At 43.0% G+C, this 16,861-nt stretch overlaps 1 protein-coding gene across 1 annotated transcript; it reads right to left on the reverse strand.

The window, feature by feature from the left end:
* Window positions 1–92: 92 nt before the first annotated feature.
* LOC143574761 (uncharacterized) lies at window positions 93–16,657 on the reverse strand. Its single transcript, XM_077059302.1, has 18 exons — window positions 16,572–16,657; window positions 15,893–15,997; window positions 15,098–15,180; window positions 14,903–14,987; window positions 14,717–14,803; window positions 14,570–14,631; window positions 3,098–3,279; window positions 2,938–2,998; window positions 2,665–2,842; window positions 2,089–2,127; window positions 1,924–1,985; window positions 1,804–1,840; window positions 1,672–1,721; window positions 1,511–1,580; window positions 770–845; window positions 615–694; window positions 476–544; window positions 93–346 (listed from the first exon to the last, which is right to left on the reverse strand). The coding sequence occupies exons 1-18, from the start codon at window positions 16,644–16,646 to the stop codon at window positions 302–304; spliced, it is 1,446 nt and encodes a 481-aa protein (XP_076915417.1). The 5' UTR covers window positions 16,647–16,657; the 3' UTR covers window positions 93–301.
* Window positions 16,658–16,861: the final 204 nt, after the last annotated feature.

Below are 16,861 nucleotides of genomic sequence, written 5' to 3' on the forward strand. Positions count from 1 at the left end.
TTACCCCAAAGACTTGCATGAAATTGCTACAAAGACAAACATACCATTTAGGTACATTGTAACTCAAATAAGGTACATATCAGTCGCCTTAAAAAAAATGTCATGTCTACCAAGATGGATGTAATTCAGCCTTTTCTATTACAATTCAGAATTCAAAACAAAAGAAAAAGGTGGTTGTTTACCATTTGTATGTAACCTCTATATCAAGATAAAAAAGAATATATAATTGCCTATAGAACAAAAATATACTTGATGAATAAATGAATATAATTATATATCTTTATGTTCAATGAAATCTGCATCACTGTTCCTCTGCTTTCATGTAATAGTACCCCCTTTTTAACCTCTGCAACAAAAAAAGAAAACAAAATAATACCTTAATCATGTTAAAAATTACGTTTAAACAGGTTGTGTTCGTGTCAAGTGTGAAGTGTCAACCCAAGAACACGACCCGATTAGCAACCTAATTGAGTACCTCTTTTGTATCTTTAAGGCGAAGAAGAGCCAGCCGGTCCTGTGGCCTTTGATTTGTTAAGGAAGCAAGCTGCAACAAACGTTGTTCATCACAAACTGGTTACTATAAACTAAAAACAAGACGATGTGAACATACATACCCAAAAACTGAAGGATTCGGGGTCGCTTGTTGAAGGCATTAGACCTTCTGCTCTATGCAATTCCATAAGTTTTGATTGATCTGCATGAAAATTTCTTGAATTTATGCATCAAGATTTGATAGTTGATACAAAACCCTAGATTTTGATTATATTACCTCTTTGTGCAGCCTCTTGAGCCACCTTTATCCACGATCGCGCATATGATGCTACTTTATTCGTTGTTTGCAGTAACTGTTAAGTGTATGATTAAACTAGTAACATAAGTTTCAACGAATGTAATATTATTTTCCAAATTAGAAAGAAACAAGAATAAGACATTATATAAGAAAAAAACGTTTACAAGCCAAGATCTAGGGTTCAAGATCGGCTCACTAAAAGGTCGAATGAAGCTGAGCTTAAACTAGCTAGGGCCCAAGCTTCACTTAACAAGCTGATTAGGTCCTGACCCTACACGAGCCTACTATTTAGATAACTTTTATTAAAATATATTAGATATGTATTTACATAATAGTTACTATTATGTATACATTAAAAGATCGGCTCACTAAAAGGTCGAATGAAGCTGAGCTTAAACTAGCTAGGGCCCAAGCTTCACTTAACAAGCTGATTAGGTCCTGACCCTACACGAGCCTACTATTTAGATAACTTTTATTAAAATATATTAGATATGTATTTACATAATAGTTACTATTATGTATACATTTATGAAAAATAAAATACATTATAACATTATTTATATATAACATCATAAATATAAATATATACAAAAATAATTATAAATGTATATGTAAATAAATTAATTAAAAGAATAAATAATAAATGAGCCGACCCAGAACTGAGCTTGAGCTTGAAGAAACTACTCACGATTGAAACGTTTACATCTTAAGTATACTTACGTCATGTTTCTCTTTTGATCCTTCAGGCGGAGAGAAATCTTGCACCCATTCCACCTCAGCAACACGGTACCTTCATAGACAAAAAACATAAAATGTCAAACTTACTACCACATCGTTTCAAGCAGTCAAGATAAGTGGTTGACAACAATGATGCTACTGACCCATCTTGATCCCAGTTTCTAAGGATGTGAAATCTTCGCCGACTTTCGACCTGCATGGATTTAATCAGTTAAAAAAGGTGTAACTAAAACAACTTCAAACAGATAAATAAGAAAACAAACTAACTAATTCACCTCAAGGAAAAAGCGGCCATCAGGAAGAGGTTCACAACTGCATGAAGAGAAAAGAAAGGTTAAATAAAAATCAGTTAAAAAAGCATTTAAACTTGTGTCCTAATCTTAACCAAAGCATACTCTGTGATTTCCACTTCACAAGCATAATCGGCAACAGACCCTGTAGCGGAATCAAGTATAACCTGCACAAATTCAAAGAAAAGTTATATCTGGACAGCACTAATCCACCAAGCTATCTTAATCAAAGGGGAAAAAATGAAACAATGATTATATACAGTTATATACCATTCCCATTCGTCGGTTTCCCTCCATAATCCTCCTTACCTGTCATTTAACACAAAGATCAAACATAACATTCTTGTACATGTTTATTCCCATTGCTGTTTTATGCCAACACGATCATTTGAATTAGGCCTGTAAACGAACCGAACGTTCAGTGAACTGTTCATAAACCATTAGGCAGGAAGTTCATTTATGTTCATTTTTTAATAAGCGAACGAAGACGAGCAAAATTTTTGTTCATTTAGTTGAATGAATGAACATGAACACATGTGTGTTCGTTTATATTCATTTATGTTCGTTAGTAATGTTTGTTGAAGTTAAAACTTTAAGGCCCATTACAATTTAGTCTGGTTTTATGATAGCCTGTTACAATTTAGTCTGGTGTTAATGAACTTTTAGGCCAACAGATTTTGTGCATGTTAACTTTTAATTGCTGTTCCCTCAAACATATTTTTTTCATCTATGTTAAGTTATCTTTGTTCGTTTACTTTCGTTTATACTATTAACAAACGAATATAAACCAACACAAACATCGATATTTTTTTGACGTAAGAACACGAACACTGATATTTAACTCACCATAAGTCGGTAACGGGCTTCAAAAATGTTTAAATGCAATTTCTGACAAGGTAGCACAACATCCATGACAAAAAGAGGTATCAAATCGGGACCCATGTTAGCTAAACTCTCATGTTCTAGTTTCCTTTCTGCATATTCTTGTGGAAAGGTTCTCTCTATTATGCTGTTCAGTGTCACACTAAAACAAAAAAAAAACAAATGTTATAATATAATAAAACAGTTAATAGAAGACAAAAAGTTTAAAATTTAAAAAACGGAAACAAACAAACTTGCCTTATTGCACAAGTTCTAGGACTAATAAACAAAACCGTTCGACACAAAGGGCATCTGTTTCCTAGCATTTATTCGAAGGACATAAAAGAATTAGTGACGGAAGAATGCATGCCGAGTCAGCCTGACCCCCGTTTGACCAAAGAGAAGGAAGTTGACCAACCTCGGTCCATTGATTGGAAGAGGCAAGAGCGACAAAAGGTGTGACCACATGGAGTTGTAATTGGTTCATATAGTAGTTTTAAGCAAAGCGTGCAATCAAAATCATCGGTACGTGCTGGTCTACTGTGGACTCTCCTCCCAAATACATTGGTTGTTATCCTTTCTAAGTTTCGCAGAGCGTTACTGCATCACAAAAGAAACCAACAAAACAAAAATCATATTTGCGAAAGTCATTATACAATTCACAATTATAAACATGGAAGTGAAAAACGAAAGAAAGAACATGAATTTGAAAAGAATACAGAATATGCATGCTATTGAATGGATAAATCAAACACACGTAAAGCAGAGACCCGGGGGGGGGGGGTGTCAATGTGGCTTAGGCAATTTTTGACACGGCCGGTTAACACGATACGAAGTTAAGCATGATTTTGACTTAAACAAGTCAAACACGATTAAATTCGTGCAAAACACATGATTAAACCCCTTTTAACTATTTAATTTTATTATTTTGAAAATAATTGCATATATACCAAAAGAAAACCCTTAACCCTAGAAGCATCTTCAAATTCATTTTAAACAGGCTATGAAACCAGAAACCTAGCGGCTAGCAGTAGCAATAAAACAGATTTCACTCTGGAAGTCTGGATGAAGTGATGCCATTTGAAGATGAGGATCTTCATGGGTTTTATAAGGGGTCTGTGCAGTCCAGACTCCAGAACTATGGTGTGAAATTGGGGGGGGGGGGGGGGGGGGGGGGTAAATGCACTATCATGATGTACAGACCCACTGGTTCAGATGTGTTAGGTATTATATAGTAGAAGGACTAAAGTGTAAATGTTGAATAGTTTAGGGTTATAATTGTAATAGGTTGATATACATATTTTGGAGACGTGAATGAGACGGTGTATTGATTTGAGAGTTTAACTCTTTCTGTGATTCTTCTTCTTTTCCGTCTTTAGCTCGTTTACCCGTTTGATACGCTAACAAGATGTTTGGATGTGGTAAGCAACAATGGGTTCTTTACAAGTTTTTAACAGAAAAAGGTTGTTTATGTGTAAGTCAGTGGTCTTGAAATTCACAACAAGATTTGTCTATGAATAGCAGTAATGCTTGGTCAAGAAGCAATGCTTCCAAAAACATTTTTGTTCAACTTCTTTCAGTAGAGACAGCTGAAAATGGATTTTGATCTAGATTTTGAACGGGTTCGTGTTCATGTTAAGAGCAATAGACTCTTTTGGATAATTGAAGAAACACTAGGTGACCCCGAGTAGATTATGGATAATCTGGGGGTTAAGTAACGTTTCCCACGAGGGTTAGGTCCGGCAAAAAAGGATGTTCTTCAGATGACCTGCAAAACAGACACCGTGAGCTCGTCACTGAGAAGGGGGGGTTCCTCCTTGTGACCACCCTCCGGCGTGAGAATCAGACTAGATTGCTCTGAATATAAGTGTATATTGAGAGAAATAGCTAGTGAAGGTAAAATACCAGATGATCATACCGTTCCAAGGTGTTGGAGTATTTATAGCCGAAGGTAGGTTTCCAAGCAGGTACAGCCAGCTGTATAATATTCCTGTTCTACCAACTACGGGCTACGCACGTGCCATGCTGGTTGGTGGGTAGGCAGCGGCTGATAGTGACCAGGCCGGCTGTGTACTATTCCTTTTCCACCAACTGCAGGCTATGTGCGTGCCACGACAAGGGTTGGTGATTAGGCAGCGGCTAATAGTGACAAACAGTACTAGAGCATGCTCCTCGTACTGTTTGTCGGTGAGCTGTCACCCTGTGATTGGTTCATGGGCTGCTTTGGTCAGATCTTGTCTATTTTGTCCATACCTTGGCAGGTATAGTACAAAAGATCTTCCAGAAGCATACGGACTGGCTCATTTGGGCGGGAGTATTCCAGCCTTGCTCATTCCTTCAGGTGACACTGAATTATTTAGTGCCTTGTGCGTGTAGCCTTGCTATTAGTGCGGGTAGCCTTCCCTGATGGCTTGTATCCGCAGCTGCGGGGACAGGCAGGGTACTTCACCATTGGGAGGCTTTCCCTGCGTGAACAGCTGGCGTACTGCGCGTAAGGTCTTCATCTCTGAGCATGGTGGGTCCTGCGGAACCAGTTGGTCCTTGCGCAAACGTCCCTATTCAAGGTGAGTTGCGGGTCCAACTGGGCTCTGCTGGGACCTACCTCTTCAAGTCCCCCCAGTCCAATGTTCTTCTCATGAATTGTTAATAAGTGAGGTGAACTTTGGACTTAATCAAGGGGTTTTGAAAAGGATTTAGTTTTAAGGTTGTCCGTGGGGATTCTTCCTGCGGTTTCCCTAATGTCACGCAGAAATTCCCGACTTTTCTGCTTGATCTTTGGGTATGATGCGGGTAGGTGTGTAACCTCCTCGCAAGTCAGGAGCGTTGAGTTCCACTTGTGTAGATTCTCTATGAGGTTTTGGTAGTTTTGAACATAGTGATCAATTATGTTAAAACAACCAATTCCATCTTGGAGCTTCAAACAATCTAGTTCTCGACGTTCCTGCTATGCGGGGATGTTATTCCCGTTTCCGCAAGCATGGCCCAGAAGATCCTTCTTGGTTTCAATTCCCTGCGGAGTGCTAGGTATGTGAAGGGTTTCGCCTTGACACTGTACCCGCACTCGTCTTATAGTTACTTTACTTCCAAGGTATTCCTGGCTTCAATTCCCTGCGGGTGCTAAGTATGTGAAGGGTTTTGCCTTGACACTGTACTCGCACCTGTCTTATAGTTACTTGGTTGCCAAGGTAAGGGGTATAGTCCCGCTTACTTTTGAATCTTTTTGAAATTCGAAGAGTTGGTGAAAGGATAAGAACAGTCCAAACTGTTGAAACGTCGTCCGACGGTTTCTTCTGACAGTTTCAGGACGTGCAGGAAGTTATGGCGACGTGACAGTACATGGTCATTCCAGACGCTTTTTCAGGCGCGTGGGGCGCGTGGGTGCGGATTTTACGGCGCGCGTCCCGTCAACAGCTGTTGCCAGCTTGCTTTTTCCACGTGTCATAGTTTCATTGCACCAGCTTTTTCTCTCTCCTCCGCATTAAATTCATCGCATTGATTGCGATGAGTATATAAAGGGGGAGAGGGTCCTTGGTAATCCACACTTTCACTTCTCTCTTCTCCTTCTAAGCGATTTCCGGCGAATACTCTTTCTGTCGAGCATTCTCCTTAAATCATTCTTTACCTCCAAAACATGTCGTCTACTCATGATCCAGAAGCTATCGTCGAGGAGTCTGACTTGTATGTCGAGAACCCGACGTCTACGTCCGATAAGGACGATAAGAGCACTGCTGGCGAATGCAGTGTGCTCTTCCCATCGAGCTTTACCGGTACATCGTCCGGAAGTTCATGCTCGAGCCGTTCGAGCCTGAGTTTCCGGAGCTACACCAGACGGTGTACGATGCCCCCAAGGGCAAAATAGGGGTATATGCCGCCTTCTTCGTCTATGGGAATCTTAGGTTCCCATTGACGAAGTTTGTATACCGTGTTCTGGATAGACACGGTGTGCACCTGACGGAGGTACACCCAATGGCGATCGCCAAGATCCGCCATTTTGAGTGGGTGTGCCTCATTCTTGGCGTGGATCCCCACGTCGACCGCCTGATGACCTTCTACTCTTGGAGGTGCATCCAAGGCTGGTACACCCTGGTCACCCGGATCAAGGGTTTGAAGATCTGCGCTACCGAGCGCAGTCTTCGGTCTTGGAAGCTGGAGTTCTTTTACATCTCTGCCCGTGTCGTCCCTATAGCGATGACATTTAAGAACGGGAGAGCTCTCTCCAGCCTTCACGCCTCCAACTACCAGGAGGCGGAATGGTTCTCCAAGATTTCCCGGATCCAGACTCCGGTTTACCGCTTTCCGGAGTCCGGGATGGTGATGCTCGGTATGAGCAGGGTGTGGAAGGATGCTGGGGCGGATGCGCCACAGATTCCCATCGTACTTGAATACGGTTTGAACTTTATCCCTTACGGTATGCTCCGTCTTCTTTGTTGATTTAAGGTTTTTTCTAACTGTTTTTCTTTTTATTTCAGAGGGAAATGACTTGCAGTCCCTCCTGCATCCGCGGGAAGCTGACGGTCCCGCTCGGTTGGGTACTCGCGCTCTTGACGAGAACGAGTTGCCCATCCTTGCGCAGACTGCGGATCGGTTTGTGGAGGCCTACCCGCCAGGCCACGAAATACTGAGCGCCACGCGGCCAGGTAAAAGACTATTTAACCCTCGCCCTCTGAATGCTGAAACCTCTGCCGGAATTCCTCTAGTCTTGTCATCTTCTGATGAGGAATCCGCAGATGGTCCTTTTCTTGCGCGGAAAAAGAAGGCTGCTGGCGGGAAGGGCAAGGCGAAGGTAGCCTCCACCGCCGACCAGGGGAACCGGTCTGAGTCGGAGACCGAGAGTGAAGAAGCGGCGGGGAACCCAGGTGGTGTTGAGACCACTGCTCCGGAGGTTGAAACGGCTGTCACCTCCGAGCAGCCCAGGACGACGACGGTGACCGGTACGAAGAGGCCGGCTCCATCGGGTTCTTCCCCGCCTGTTCGCACCTTCAAGCTCAAAAGGACCCGTAAGTGTACATAACTTTAACTTCATATCTTTCCGCTATTATACATATATATCTTGTCTTCGTGCAGGCGTGGATGCTGCGGCATTCCAGAGTGGAGCGGGAGGGAGCAGCTCTGGACCCATGAAGGTAGGTTTGGTCAACCTACCCGAGGCGATGACCCAGGCGGCTACGCCTGCTTGCAGTACTGGTTCAGTTGCTCATCCCGTTGAGCCAACTGTTCCAGCTGTAACATTATCCCCGCCGGCTGTCAGTGCCATTTTCACAGAATCCATCACTGAGCCGGCGGTGATTTCTCTTGCAGGTTCTTCCGCAGCCGCGGCCACGGTTGTGAGTTCACCTCCGGTGAGTTCACCTCCATTGGTTTCCACCACGGCAGCATCCACCATGCCTCCTCCGGCGCCTGCGACTACGGCCAGTCCTTCAGGTACGTTTGGGGTTGGGGCGTCTAGCCAATCCCTACCTCCTTCCCGTCTCCTTGACCTTTTGTATGGATATCCCTTAGGTTCAGGTGATGGGTTTGGTGGCTATCGGCCTGTTGTCGACCCTACAGGTGCGTAGGGTTATTTTGGCCTATATCCCTTTCATTATTTCTCTCTTAACTGTTTTTTATTTTATTGCAGTTCGTGATTCCAACGAGGTGTACGCTCCTCGGTGGAAGATCCGCCGGGGAACGACCCTCCGGACTGCTGAGGATTGCGTCGAATGGGCGCGTCACGCCGCCCCAAGCGGTGCGCTGGGGGAGGCCATGGCCAGCTACCAGGAAGGTAGGCTGTCCAACGAGCTCCGAATCCTCCTCGCCCGGATGCAGCCGCGCGTCGAGTTACTTTGTCGTGAAAACGACAAGTTAAAGACGGCGCGTAGCCTTGAAGTGGCTCAGGCGCGGGCTATCCGGGAGGAGAATGCGAAGCTTGCCGCCGTTGCTGCGGAAAAGGAGAAGGCCTTCAAGGCCCTTGAGGTTGACGTTCAGGCTCGTCTCGAGGCCCGTTCCAAGGCCGCCCAAGCTGTTAATGAACAGGTTCGGTTGGCTAAGGAAACTGCACGGAACGCAACCGAGAGGACCACCAAGGCTGAAGCTGCTGCTGAGCCTCTACGCATCGAGAATGAGGAACTTAAAGCCAAATTAGAGAGGCTCCAGCAGGCTCATGATGCCTTGGCCATGGAAGATGCCAAGAAGCTCCAAGAGATCTTGGACTAGAGGGGGGTGCTTGACCACACTGAGCGTAAGCTAAAGGGCGTCGAAGAGGCTGCAGCCAAAGATGTGTTGCTTGCCAACCTTACAAAGAACGAAGCCGAACGCGCCCGTAATGAAGCTCAAGCTGCCCTCCAGGAGGCTTTGGTTACCAAGGAATGGCTTCTTCGAGAAGCGTTGTCGCAGGTATGCGTAGTTTCACAATTTCTTTACGCTTTTCCTTAGAAGAGTTTTTGATATACTTCTGTTTTTTAGGTTGTGCATCGGGTGTTCACGAACACATCATATGACGATGCGATGAGCGCAGCCCTCAACGCTTCTCATGAGGATGGGGAAAAGGCTGGCTTCCTGCTTGGTCTAGGGTTTGTTGAACAAGGCATTCCGCCTTCCAACTTCCCTCTTTACAATGTGGATACTGAAGCTGCGTATGACCAAGCAGTGAATCAGTATGCCGCCTTCCCGCATCCGGTGGTGGAGAAGGTAAACGAGATTGCTGCTGCTGATAATGGGCTAGCTATCCTCAAAGCTTTCCTTGAACCGCCACACTCTACTGAAGGTGCGGGTTCAAGTGGGAGTGGTCCTGAAGCTTGATACTTTAGATCCCTTTCCACCATTAGAGTAGATTTTTTTGTTTGTAGACTTCTACTCTTGTATGCGGGTATGTACCCAGCAATTCTTGTAATGTTTGAATGATGATGGAATAAAAATTATTTGCTAATGCCTTGCCTTGTTTATTTCGCTCATATTTTGTTTTAACTTAGCAATTTCTTTAGTACTTAGATAAGTTAACTTTTCAACGTGGCAGATAATAAGTTAAAGTTTTGCTTCCTCTTTCGTGATTGTGCGGATAAGACCGTCACTTTCACTTAGTATGATGGCAAAACTTTACCTATATCTGACCTGCGTGGAAGTTTTCCTCATATTTTCCTTTGAAATTTTCTAAGTGTTTTGAATAAGTTAACCTTTCGACGCGCGGTTGCCAATAGGTCAATGTTCAGTTTCCTCTATCATGATTGTGCGGGTAAGACCGTCACTTTCATTTATTGGGATGACCAAACTTCACCTATAGTTGACCTGCGTGAAGGTTTTCCTTCGAAATTTTTACCGTTTTATGTGTTTATGCGGGTTTTGCCGCCTTCCACACGCAACGACTTACTTCTTCCCATATTTATGCGGTGAATACCGGCATCAGTGTGGGAAGTTCATAAGTATAAAGGTAAGGCTATCAACACAATGTGATAAAGGAGAATCATTTCCATTAGAAGTGGCTCTAGGCCTTTTCTTTACAAGTTTGGAATTGATCTACATGTAACATTTGCGTAATTGAGCTCCGTTCCATGTTCTTGGGATAGGAGTGCCATCGAGCCTTTCAAGCCGGTATGCGCCTTTTCCCAAAACTTCTTTGATAATGTACGGTCCTTCCCAGACCGGTGCCAGTTTTCCTGGGCGCTCTTGGTTTGAAGCCTCGTTGTTACGCAATATGTATTCTCCTACATTGAAGTTGCAGAGTTTTACCTGCGTGTTGTAGTACTTTTGCATTTGTCGCTTATAGTTTTCTTCACGCGCTGCGGCTAAGTCTCTGCGTTCCTCGGTTAGCATAAGGTCTAACCGTCTTTCCGCATCATTGTCTTCTGGCTGAATCAAGACCCTTGGTGATGGCAAACCAATTTCGACTGGGACCATGGCTTCAGTGCCATAAGTGAGGCTGAACGGGGTTTCTCACGTACTAGCCTTTTTCAGCGTTCTGTTTGCCCAAAGAACGTGTGGAACTTCGTCTACCCAGCCGGATCTGTGTTCCCGGAGTCTTTTCTTTATGCCTTCGACGATGCTTTTATTTGCTCTTTCCACCTCACCGTTACCTTGCGGGTGTGCCACTGAGGTAAAAGTGTGGGTGATTTGAAATTCTTCCAGCCACTTTTGTAGCTTCTTGTCAGCAAAGTTGGTGCCGTTATCACTCACCAAAGTCTGTGGAAGTCCAAAACGACAAATAATAAATTCCCAAATAAATTTTTTAATATGTTTTGCAGTTGTTTGGGCTAAGGGTTTTGCTTCTATCCACTTGGTGAAGTAGTCGATGGCTACCACTAGGAACTGAACGTTTCCTACTGCTGTAGGAAATGGGCCTGTCACATCGATGGCCCACTTCTGAAATGGCCATGAAGAGGTGACTGGAACAAGTTCATTCTTCGGGCGATGCGTGTTGGGTGCGTAGAGCTGGCAAGACCTACACTTTCTGATGTATGCCAGCGCATCCGTATGCATCCCCGGCCAAAAGTATCCAGCGTTGTTTAGCTTAGCAACAACAGCGCGTGGACCTGCGTGTACTCTACAGATGCCTTCATGTACTTCCCTTAGGAGATAGTCAGCATCTTGGTTGTCCACGCATCTTAAGAGTGGGCCAAGAAAGTTACGTCTGTAAAGGATGTCATCGATGAGTTGATAGTTTAATGCTTTACATCGTATTTTTCTTGCCTGTGTTTTTGACTCTGGTAGTATACCCGCTGCAAGGTAATTTATTATTGGTGTCATCCACGTTTCTGTACCGGTTTGGATGACACAAATTTCCTTGTGCGGGACTGATGGTGCTTCAAGGAGTTCAATGCGGATGTCCTTTCCCAAATGGGTGAAGGCTAATGATGCAAGCTTGCTTAACGCATCCGCAGATTCGTTTTCGCTACGCTTGACGTGTATGACTTTACAATCATTAAAATCGCGCATAAGGGTTTTTGCTTGTGCGACGTACAGGGCCATTGTGTCGTTCACAGCCGCGTACGTTCCGTTTATCTGGTTGGCTACTAACATGGAATCCACGTGGGCTTCCAAGTTTTTCACTCCCATTTTACGCGCAATTCTCAGCCCTGCCAAGAATGCTTCATACTCGGCTTCGTTATTCGTACTTGGAAAATCCGGTCGAATAGCGTAAGTGTATTCTTGGCCTACTGGGTTGGTTAATTTCAACCCTGCGCCTGAACCCTCGTTGTTGGCTACTCCATCAGTGTAGAGTCGCCAGACATCATTGATGTCCTGTGCTGGGGAGGGTTGAGCCTCCTCCTGGCACTCTTTCTCCCGCGAAGCGGGGACTTCTGCAATAAAGTCGGCCAGGACCTGGCCTTTCATAGCTGGTCGTGGCTTGTACTTTATCGCATATTCCCCCAACTCAATTGCCCATTTGGCTAGACGTCCCGATAATTCGGGTTTTCCTAGAACGTTTGCGAGTTTGAAGTTGGTGAGAATGGTGATTGGGTGACCTTGGAAATATCGTCTTAGCCTGCGTGAAGCCTGTACAAGTGCTAAGACTAGTTTTTCCAGGGTAGAGTACCGGGTTTCTACGTCTGTTAGGACACGGCTAACATAGTAAATAGGCATCTGGATACCTTTCCGCTCTACTAGCAGGACTGCCCCGGTTGCTCTATCTGTGGCAGAAAGATATATGATTAACTCCTCCCCCGCTTCTGGTGCTGTGAGCGTTGGGAGTTTGATCAAGCGTGACCGAATTTCCTGAAAAGCTGCTTCCGCTTCTGGTGTCCAGCGGAAGTGCGTTTTCTTTAAACAGTTTCTTAATGTTGACACGAATGGGAACGACCTATCCGCATGGTTTGACAAAAAGCGGTTAAGTGCGACTAGGCGTCCATTCAGTGTCTGGGCTTGCTTGATGGTAGTAGGTGATTCCATTTTGATAATGGCTTCGACCTTTTCAGGGTTCGCTCTGAAGCCATCTTTAGTAACAATGACTCCCAAGAACTTCCCTTCTTCCATCCCAAAGGAACACTTGCTCGGGTTGAGCTTCATGTTTATCTTTCTGAGCGTGTTGAAAGTTTCTTCGATGTCTTTCAACATCGCTTCTGGCTCAGGGTTTTTGATGACCAAATAATCCATGTAGACTTCCAAGTTTCTCCCAACTTGGGCATGAAACTCTTTGTCCATCAGGCGTTGGTATGTGGACCCTGCATTCTTAAGTCCGAATGGCATCATTTGATAACAAAATGTGCCATCGGGCGTCCGAAATGCGGTTTTGTCCTGATCATCTACAGCCATGTGGATTTGATGGTACCCCTTATATGCGTCAAGGAAGCATTTAAGGCGAAACGGTGCTAATGAATCCACTTTGAGGTCAATTTCGGGTAACGGGTAACAATCTTTGGGGCATGCTTTGTTTAAATCTTTGAAATCTATACACATGCGCCATTGTTTGTTAGCCTTCGGTACCATAACGGGATTTGCAACCCATGTTTGATATCTACTAACGCGTACGATGCCCGTATCAAGGAGTTCCTTGACTTGGGTTCTACACGCGTTAGCCTGTTCCGCCCCCATTACTCTGCGCTTTTGTATGACTGGCGTAAAAGCCGGGTCACACTTGAGCTTATGCTCTGCTTTACTTCGAGGTACACCAGTCATGTCAGCTGGTGTCCACGCGAAGATGTCAGCGTTTCTCTGTAGTAAGCGTTTGAGTAAGGTGCGCGTAGGATCAGTGATTGTTGGGCCAATTGTAACAGCCTGGTCAGGGTATTTGCCATTGAGGGCCCATTTTTCTGGTTCGGTGATGGTTGGTTTAGCCATCTTTGGTTTGGGTTTAGTTGAGACGGATGCGATGCATACCTGGGGGATACCGGTGATCATCGCTACACCCTCAGCAGTTGGCCATCCCATCATGCCATGGACTGAAGATACCACGGCGTTGAATCTTGCCATCCCGTCTCTCCCGAAGAGAATGTCGTATGTGTGATGTGGCTTCCTCATTACGACGAAGTCCACGTCTTCTGTGCGGGAGTATTTTCCGTCTGTGAGAATGACGGGGAAAGATAGGATACCCAGGGGTGTGTTTGTGCTGCCGTCGAACCCTTCCATTGAGGCGTAAACCGTTTCCAGGCATTCTTTGTCTTCGTCGTCTAGCTTGTCGAAGAACTGCCTGTACATAACCGTTGACGAGGCGCCGTTGTCAGCAAGAGTGTGGGAAGTTATGTAATGCCCCAGCTGGCTTTTGATGACGATAGGGCCTTCCTTGCTGGGTCCTCCTGGCACTCGCGGGAAGCGCACCTCAGCTTCCTTCCATTCGCATGGTTCTGTCGTTCGTCTTTTTCTTCCTCTGATGTTGCCATGAACCATGTGGATGCTGATGTCAACGGGCTTTCGTCCGTTTCCTTTATACCGGTTATCATTCCTTCCTCCATTCTTGATTGATGCCACAAGGTGTGCAAGTCTTCCATCCTTGACGAATGTTTCAACAATATCCTTCAAGGATGTACACTCCTCTGTACTGTGACCCTTTGTCCCGTGGAAGTCACAGGATTTGCTCTGATCCGCATTAGGTCGTTGCCGGATCATTGGAGCTTTTGGCCATGGGAGTTTTTCGGTGGCAAATCATGTTGTGTTCATGTTTGGTACTCGTGTTGCGTCTGACCAGTTTTAACACGACTAGACACGTTTTGCCACCCATCCCCAAATTTTTAATATTTTATTACTAGTAATTAGTAGTAATCTAATTATATGAATAAAATGATTTAGGAAGTTTTATACATTAAAATTGCACATTGAGTTAGTTTCCTAGTATTTGGCCCCTTATTGAGCTATATATATGTTTTTAAATTTGCCAGTTTGACACGATAAAGATAAGCCCATTTACAAGTAAACATGTTGAAAATGCCACCTCCAAGAAAAGATATGAACCACTTAAGTGGTGGTAAAGTATAATGTACTCTATTACCTTGAAGCATCAACCTGAAGACCGGCAATAATTACATCATGGGCTTGCTCGAACCTCTCTAACTGTCAACAGCTTATTATCAAATTAGGTGATGAAATATAATTAATGGTTGAGTTCAGAAAAGGAGATGAAACAAGGGGATCTCACCAAAATGAGTGCATTTGCTTTCAATATGTATGGAGTTACTGATTGACTTCTGATGTTCATAAAGTGCTCAGCATCCTTCAATGCAAGCTAAAAAAGAACTATAATTATTAACACATTCACCAATTTGCTAACTTAAAAGCAACAAAGAATGAGCAAGGTCATACAAAATAAACAAAGATCACGTACGCCAGCATGGATTGTAGGATCAAGCCCGTTCAATGGTCTATGTTCAGATGCAGAAGGTGGCCTGCTTTTCAGAAATTGGCAGATCCTGAATAGAAAATTAAGTGGATTATGTGTCGGAACACATGTGATTGTTAAGAAGTCAACAAATAAAAGATAGAGAACTGAAGAGTAAACAGGGGCAGTTAAGTAATTTACCTGAGGTAAGCAGAACATCGGTTGTTAAGAATGATAGGATCATCTGGTTTAATATTATGAGCTCTCGAGAAACAATTGACCGCCTGATTGACAAATATAATTATTAGCAAAATAGATTATAGGAACCAAATAGCATTTGGTTTAAATATTATGAGCTCCAAATCAAGCATGGTAAACTATAATATACAATAGTTATCTAGTTATGAATATGATATTGTTACTTTAATCTTAAAAATACTATAATTGTCATGCATTATATGTCATTGTTGCCTCTTTTATTAAATAATCTCGAACAACACAAGTCTAACAAAAGACTACTAACTTTAAGCTTTGGAGAGCCATAAGTGAGGAATCGTCTTTCTACAAAACACACCCGTGATTGTATAACGAAGAATTATAATCCAAACATCCTTAAACTAGGGCAGGCAACAACTTAAGCCACGAGACACGCAAATATAGTCATATGAAACAGCAAAACCGAACTCCATTTCTAGGTGACACTTTTATGTACTAAATTCTATACTACATATTTCACGGTTATGTTATATACTATTTCAAAGTTACAAATCAATCAATCAATCAATGTACTCTTTTAATATGTCTAAAAGAAAAGAAAAATTCCGGCTTGCAGGAATATTGTCACAGACTAGTTGGAAAGTTCCAAAATTTAATGCGTTAAAAGACTTAACATATACACATAACATAGACTCTAAAAATGCTATGTTGTTTATTGATCTTCACTAAATGTCAACCTATATAAAATACAAGTAAACTTATATGTTATTCATCATTTACCTCCTCGAACCGATTCTCTCTGAACGCTTTGTTGCCCATATCCATTAGATCATAAAGATGACTAAACCTTCCTAACGACATGGAAGCCGAATCTCCTTGATTTCCCTGCACATTTCTCAACAAAACACTTTTATAAATCTTAATCAATTGCAGAACTACAAAATCTTAAACTCCACTTTAAAATTTTTATTTAATCAAATTTAGTACTGCAAAACTCTTGATTAGCCTAATTGATGTAAGGCTTTGTGAAGGCGGTCGGTTTTGGTTGACACTTAGAAGACGAATGGGGGTTCCCATTGTTTTACGTTCTCTTCGTGACCTGATTATTCTCTATAACTATCATAGTCATAGTCATGTATTTTAATCTTCTACTGAGCTACCAATATAAAATAAACTCTAGTTGCGCCCGTGGACGTAAATCTCGTGATTATTGTGCGTACTTGCTCTGATGGAAACCTAGCAAGGTCAAAATCAACATTGGAGTTGACATCCAGAGTCAAACTCTTAACAGATTTCATAATCCTACAGCCAATCAATCCCAAGACGCTCGCCGGCTCTTTATATAATATATATTCATCACATAAGTTAATGATAATTACAACAACATTTGACCTGCTGCAATTAATAATCATAATAATAATAATTTAGAATTTAAACAAAAAAGCATAAGAAAACTCACCCAAACAAAGTCCTCCACGTCATCAACTCCTTCCAAACTGAATCTAGACGACGACGATTCATCTCCGGTAGCCATTAATAAGACTTAACGAACTAAATTACTAAGAACTGGAATTGGAAATGGAATTGAGAATTGATTGAAATTGGAAAATGGTGTTGAGAGAATCCTTGAGTGAATAATACATGGACGATATTCGTTTACGTGGTCTCACTTCCTCTTATTATTATTATTATTGCTTGCTGCCTATATATATGTATGTAGTTGTTGGATGAATGAATATATATATACAT

Source organism: Bidens hawaiensis, unplaced genomic scaffold (genome assembly GCF_021521415.1).
Source record: "Bidens hawaiensis isolate Kalapana, Puna unplaced genomic scaffold, B.hawaiensis_p1.1 tig00027096_1, whole genome shotgun sequence".
In the NCBI taxonomy this organism is placed as follows: Eukaryota; Viridiplantae; Streptophyta; class Magnoliopsida; order Asterales; family Asteraceae; genus Bidens; species Bidens hawaiensis.